Consider the following 7,286-nt stretch of genomic DNA (forward strand, 5'->3'; position numbering starts at 1 on the left):
ATGGCAATAGCGTACGTGAAAACGGACGTTACCACTGACGATAGTAATGCTCGTCTCCTCTGCTTGGGTNGAATTTATGTGATGAGTTTTATTAAGTTTTATTAAGTTTTATTAAGTTCACAGAATACCGATCTTGTCGCTATGGAATCGTAGAAGTACACGAAACACCCATTCTACCCCTATAAAAGCGTAAGACTTCACGAAAAACCTATTTTACCCCCATGAAATCGTAGGAGTACACAAAACACCCATTTTGCCCCAATGAAATTGTAAAAGTTCACAGAATACCCATTTTGCCCCAACAAAATCGTAGTGGTTCAGAAAAGACCCATTTTACCCCGAAAAAATCGAATGACGTCAGAAAATATCCATTTTGCCCTTATGATATCGTATAATTCAATGTGCTTGAGATATCGCCCTAATTGATTGTCTTAAACTAAATACTATTTTGAATTTATCTATACAATTCTAACTCGAAAACTCTTCTTTACCCCAAAAACCATACTCCGTGGCGTCACTACCGGATGGCGCCCTCTCGTCTCAATCTTTTCATCAACACAAACTGTCATTTTTTTTTTCTAATCTCGATACTCGACAGTTGTTTGCATTGATAATCAATATTTTTATTTTCGATTAAAAAAAGTCGATACCTCGCAATTTCGAGATATGATCTTCTCCTTTAGTATAATTGATTATAAAAAAATATATATACTATATATATACTATATAGTAGCGCCACCCCAAGGGGTTGTTGATGCCCCTTTCTTTATGTCGTTTTTCCTAGGTAGGTGGAAAAAATGACCGAAAATGAACGGTCATTTTGTCGTTTACCACACACGATGAGTGTTACTACACATCGGCTATTTTTTCGTACATTCGTTTTCCTACCAGATCGAATATTTCTTTTTTCAATTAATTTTTCATAATCATTCTCATTGCAAATTGTAATAAATGACTCGCTGATATGTTAATTGCTATGCTCACTGAATAATATTTCAATCATAATTACTATCTAATTCCTTCTCAAACATAACCCAGAGTACTCTAGTAAAAGTGCGTGCCAACACAGTTATAAATTGTGTCAATTACTCTATTTTCCTTTGACCTAAACGGTTTGGACAATTATAATGTTTACTCGATAATTCAATTAATCTGTTGTTTATATCATCAATATAATTCCGTGCTTAGAATATCATCACAGCATATTTTGAGTTCCAAATTATGAATTAAAACTTTAATTGATAGTTTGACTTCCGACCCATCCTTTCCACCAAACTTCCCATTCGTTGTTGGCCAATTCTATCAATATTCTGAACGGGACGCTCACTACATCACACAGCGCCTAGATACATGAGCATGATTCCCTGTTCCTCCGCACCCCTCACACTGATAGGGGTTGGTAGTATTTTTCGTTCAAAAGTAGTTTCGATTTAGTAGTAAAAAAAAATTATGTATGATTTTTCCGAACACAAATTTAAAAAAATAGTGTGCGTAACACGTGTGAAAAGGAAAAATCTTAAACTTGTGTGTTTACTATGTTATTATGTCATCAGGCGATAAAAGTATTATCTGGCGAATGTGGCATTATAATCCGAGCCGAAGGCGAAGATTATAATCACATTCGCCAGATAATGCTTTTATCGCCGTGACATACGATATTTCATGTAGTTGGGCTCGAAAACCGCGATCTAACCGAGCGAAGCGAGGTTAAAATCGCGGTTTTTTCAGGCCTAATGACATAAAATATTTTTCGGGACAGTCGTAAGACACTCGCAGCCTCGCGATAGACTCGACTAGCCAAACCGAGGGCTCTTCGGCTGGGCTGGTGCCCCCTTCGTTTGGCTCATCTCGTCTATCGCTCGGCTGTGCGTGTCCTACAGCTGTCCCTAGAAACTTTACTCGTATTAACATTCCGCTTTTTTCACACTTGTAATAAAATATACTATTTTCTAAGGATGCAAAGAATAAATCTATAGGAATCAATGCGGAAATGGTTTTTGTTGGGACTTTCATGGAAGACCAAAAAGAATCTATCCTCTTTCTTTTTTCTTCATCAGATTCTAAGAGATTGACATGATAATCTCCATGAAAATTCTTTGTCAGCCTACTGAAGTTTGATTAAATCAATTTTTACGCTGATGTTTTAGGTCCAGAGGGCTATGACAGTACAAAATTAGCGATGGATTATCACGCAGTGGGCTGGGGTGAATGTGCCGCCGAAGTGGGCCGTTATCTGGTTACAATGGAGGGTCTTGATGAGCGAGATCCACTCAGATTGAGATTATTGTCACACTTGCAGAGTTTTCATAGAGAGCATCCACCTAGCAATGCCCCGATTGCATCCCAGACTTCGTCACTAACATCAACATCGGCAGCTACAAGTTATGATGGATCAGGTATGCCATCAAGTGGAGGCAGTGTAGGACCCATTCTTGGTGGTGGCGCTCTGGGCTGGGGACAGTATCCAACGCAGTATCCCCAGCAGCAGCATGGGAAGCCTTATCGTCCTTGGGGTGCAGAACTAGCGTATTGAAAAAGGAAAATAAAGGATAAATAAAGTTAAACAAATGGACATTTAAAGAATTGAAGAAGAAAGTACGATAGTTCAGTATTGAAAATAACTAATTGGATAAGATTAACTGTTAAATGAATGGGTTTATAAAAAAAATGAAAATCTCTTTCTTCAGGTGGGCAAATTTCACAATTTTTGCAAGTGTAGTCTAGCACAAATTGAAAAACGTTTGGGCCTATTGTAATATTCATTTTCAGTTATTAACTGCGATGATGAATTTAGCTACTGCTTGGGAAAACCTCTTAAACCCATACATTTTTTAGTGATAGGCCATAGTTGAAAAGTATTACTGAAAGAGATTCTTTGAATTATTCCTCTGAGTATTGATCTTTGTCAAGATGAATCAATAATTAGTAATGCAATTTTTGGAGACAAATAATTGCTTAATGACTCCCCTGCAAAATTGAGTAACAGAATGAAAACGAGAATTAAGCCCATAGTAAAAAATTTTCGGCATTTGGACTAAATGTGAAATTCTGAATAGGCCAAAATCAGGTCGGGCGTGGTCAAATATATCTGGATTGTTGACGGGGATGAAAACATAGAAATGAAAGTAAAGAAAAAACTCAGGAACAAAACAAAAAATTCTAATTTGAGTGAGAATATACATAGTCATAAATAAGTATCATCAAGCGTGAAGAAGAATTAAAATTCAAAAAATTATTTATTTGAAAAATCAGAAAGAGCAGTTGACTCTGTTTGTATAGTGTAAATAGGGAAAATTGTATATAATAATACGGAATCGATTGCTCTCTCTTGGAACCCTTCCTTTACCTAATCTTCCTGTATATTTATTGAAGTATATGAGATAAGATTTGTAAGTTTCATTGAAGTGCCATTTGACATATCTAGATCCATGTGTGAAAGAATATTTTTGCAATATGAATTTTTAATAAAAATATTGCGTTTAAGTAGATTGGAAATTTATTCTCTTTTAGTTTGGTCCTTCCCAAAGGTGTTTTTATATAGTAAAACCCTACTTATCTTTTTCATGCTTTATGGACCCCTTTTCGCTTGTTATTCATGAGCGCTGGAGTTCACATTTTTCTGTTTTTTTGCCAATTTTAGTAGTTTTGAAGGGAATAATCATTTCATAAAAATTGGAAAGAGTTATTTCCGCACAAGGGAGAAAGAAAACCGGTTCTAATTATCGAAGTTTACTTCTCTACCCTTCGACAACCAATTTGTAGTGGATTTTCGGCTGCACGTGACCATTGTTCCCTTTTTATTTCTTGAAAAAAATGGTTGCTAGAATACGATCGATACGCGGGGGAACATGTTTTGTGCGTTGTTGGTTGGAGATGTAGAAACTTGAGAATTATTGGAATCATTTAGTTTGATGAATCATTTGTGCCAACAAAATGCTTTCTATCGATCACTCATTTCTTGATCTAATTTTGACTCTTTTTAGAGTCAAAAAATTCTTCACGTTTAGATTCCATAATGAACGTGTTGCAAGCCTAACGCAATGCGTATTTGACAATGATCATTCCACTGTGTCTCGATTATTCTTAATATTGTCAGTGTTGAATCATCTTTGCGAGGCGACCATTGTAGAATATACAACAACAAATTTTATATAATTGACATTTAATTGCTATTAGTATTTTATCGTGGAATGATGAGGGGTACAAGCACGGAAAGAGAATATTAAATCTCGTATTCTAGATTACCAATTCGGTAATATTAAATATTCGGTATTAAATATTACCGATTTGGTGATATACAATATCTCTGAAATGGGAATAAAATTACCAACTCGGAACAAGTATGACCAATATTTGTTTTGATTAGGTGAAATTTTTTTTTCTTTAACGAATATTACGGAGATGACTTGTTTTTGCTCCCGAATAGAAACCTTGTATTTGACTGATTTTTCAGTTTTCTAATTTTGATCGCAAATGCTCTAGAATGTTATGAAACGTGAAGAAATGATGTTTTTAGAGTCATATCGGTATGTATTGTAACATGATAGAATATCATGTACTGTTCCTCGCTGGAACTGCCCGCGGTTCATTGGGGGGAAAATTAGTATTTCAACCCCAGCGAGGAGTCGGATCATCCAAGGCCACTTTTACAATTTTCTTTTTTTTTGACATTATTGGCTTCCAGATGGATGCCGCGTTTGGTTTCAGCGTTGCGCCGACGTTTCGCAAACATTGCAGTCTGCATCTTCAGGGCTATGAGCTCCGATTCTGAGCTTCTTCTTCTTCTTCTAATCCTAATAGCTTTATCCTCTCACTCTTGTAGAGGCAAGTGCCAATAGCTCTCTAGTAACTGTTTCTCTTTCGTCATAGATTGACTGCTGAAAACCCCTTTAGAGGGCAGCACCAATTCCATTCAAAATTTGGTCTTCTTTCTTCTCAACTCCTTCCTTAATAAGTTAATTCTCAGACAAAACAGATGCAACATGGGTAACAATATTTATGATATGGACAATCACACTTAGATGAAAAATAAATTAAATTTTGACTTGATAGATTTCTAGCAATTCTGATATGATTTTAATAACTTTAAAATGATCTTCTAAAAAGATTTTTTGAATATTATCGTTCGGATTGATACCAAGATCTCTCGAATCAGAAATTAGTTTACCTCTGTTGATTGAATAATGTTCACATTCACAAATAACATGATCTAGGTCTATAAACATAGCACCGCAAATACAAATAGGGTTATCAATAATATTTTTCCTATACAAATGACTGTGTAAAAGCATATGATTCGATTTAATTCTATTTTCCTTTGTAATCGTACTTTTTGTCATTTTTGATTTTAAAAATCATTGTTTGTTATAAGAAAAGTCTTTAACATTTTCAAAGAAAAAAATACCTATTCCTTTCGATTTACTCTGATAACGCAGAAAAACATTGGAGTCTTGGACTAAATGCTTTTTCAAATCATGTTCTAATTCTTTCCAGTAAATTTTATTATCATTATAAAATTCTACTTCCTCTCCCGCTTGATTGGCTAATCTATCTGCACTTTCGTTTATGGTAATACCCTTGTGTGCTGGAATGTACATTAATTTAACTTCAATATTCTCACTTCCCAACTCATGTATCTTATTTTTAATTTAAACAATCTCAGCATAAGCGTTAGGATCGAGAAATTTTGGCCCCAATTATTTTATTGTAGTCAACGAATCTGAACAAATCAAATTAAGATTATAGGAAGATATAAGATTATATCTTCAATCATTTTCAAAACTTCCAAAATGGCGACTACTTCAGCATAGTAACTTGAACATGGACTTGGTAGTTTTATTTTCAACTTCCCGATCTATAGGGAAGTTATTGTAATGATCCCGAAAATCGAAAGTGGAAATTTTACGATATCTCCACATTTCATGACCCCTAGAATTTTTCTATGACGTTTTCAAAGACATGTCTGTGTGAGTGTGTGTGTGTGCGTGTTTTTTTTTTATGGAGGTTTAGGAAAATCTTCAAAAGATTCTGGTAAAGTGATGTTAAAAACCAGATCTGGGATTCTTACCCAGTAAAAACTCTGTTTTCCTCTTTTTTACCTGTAATCGTCCATGCCCATTGCCCTCGCGGCACCACCGTTAAGTATTACTTCGCGAGAGGGGTCTCAGCTATTTGCTCTTCCTTGTTATTCTACCTAATGTACGTCCCCCTACCCTACTAAAATGTTGTACGTGGGTAGGAGGTTCCAATAGATTTCTCACCTATACAACATCCTTGCGCTTCCGTTCCTCACTCCTGAGCTCCTTCATGAACTTAGCCGTGAACTCGGTCGTTGCGTCCCATGCTGCCTGCGATGGCAGCATTGCTTCTACCACATTCTCGGGGGACATTTCCCTTCCGAGGTCCGACTCGCAAGTATTCCGGATGTCACTGAAACGGGGGCATGCGCAGAAGACGTGCTCCGCGTTCTCATCCACTCCTGTGCAGGTCGGGAACTCCGGGGAATCTTCATGTCTGAATTTATGGAGATATTCCCGGAAGCATCCGTGCCCTGAAAGCATTTGACAAAGACAGTAATTGACTTCTCCATGAGTTCGACTTACCCAGACAGCTACTTGTGGGATCAGATGATGGGTCCATCTACCCTTGGTCGAGTCGGCCCATTTCTGCTGCCATTAGCTTAAGCTGTTTCGCTTCTCTTCCGTCGCCAGTTCTTCGAAACTGAGCGTTTCCGATCTCTTCCACCGGTACAGAGATTTTCGCTCCTCAGCTAGTACCTCTATGGGTGGCATCCCCGCAATGACACATACGGCATCCGCAGAGACTGTGCGATATGCACTCGCAGCCCTGAGGGCACTTATTCGGTAGATTGGTGCAATCTTCCGCTGTACTTCCTTTAACTGAAGTGCATCGCCCCAGATGGCAATAGCGTACGTGAAAACGGACGTTACCACTGACGATAGTAATGCTCGTCTCCTCTGCTTGGGTTCCCCTACATTGGACATGAGGCGCGATAGGCTGACTCTGACTCCAGAGGCCTTGGCACGGATGTGCTCTGCCTGCTGCTTAAAGTTGAGCCGAGCGTCGATCAGCACTCCCAGATACCGAATGGCCGACTGGGAAGTAAGTTCATAGTTCCCGACTTGCAGCGTTATAGTCTCTACTTGCTTCCTGCTCGTGATCAATACGGCCTCCGCCTTGTGCTCCGCCAGCTGTAGACCTAAGGTGTCCATCAGTGGCGAATAGTTCTGAAGGTCATGTTGCAGACAAGCTTCATGTCTTCCAGG

The 7,286-nt window shown here is 37.7% G+C and overlaps 1 protein-coding gene across 1 annotated transcript; it reads left to right on the forward strand.

Moving 5' to 3' along the window:
• LOC107046991 (hairy/enhancer-of-split related with YRPW motif protein-like) lies at positions 1-2,533 on the forward strand. Its single transcript, XM_015269718.1, has 2 exons — positions 1-43; positions 2,148-2,533. Exons 1-2 carry the CDS (start codon positions 1-3, stop codon positions 2,531-2,533), a joined length of 429 nt encoding a protein of 142 aa, XP_015125204.1.
• Positions 2,534-7,286: the final 4,753 nt, after the last annotated feature.

Source organism: Diachasma alloeum, unplaced genomic scaffold, assembly GCF_001412515.2.
Source record: "Diachasma alloeum isolate Michigan unplaced genomic scaffold, Dall2.0 Dall_scaffold_11508, whole genome shotgun sequence".
Classification (NCBI taxonomy): Eukaryota; Metazoa; Arthropoda; class Insecta; order Hymenoptera; family Braconidae; genus Diachasma; species Diachasma alloeum.

Coding starts and splice junctions, on each gene's coding strand:
- LOC107046991 (XM_015269718.1), top strand. CDS start 1: ATGGCAATAGCGTACGTGAAAACGGACGTTACCACTGACGATA. Junction 44..2,147: donor GGACGTTACCACTGACGATA/GTAATGCTCGTC, acceptor CTGATGTTTTAG/GTCCAGAGGGCTATGACAGT.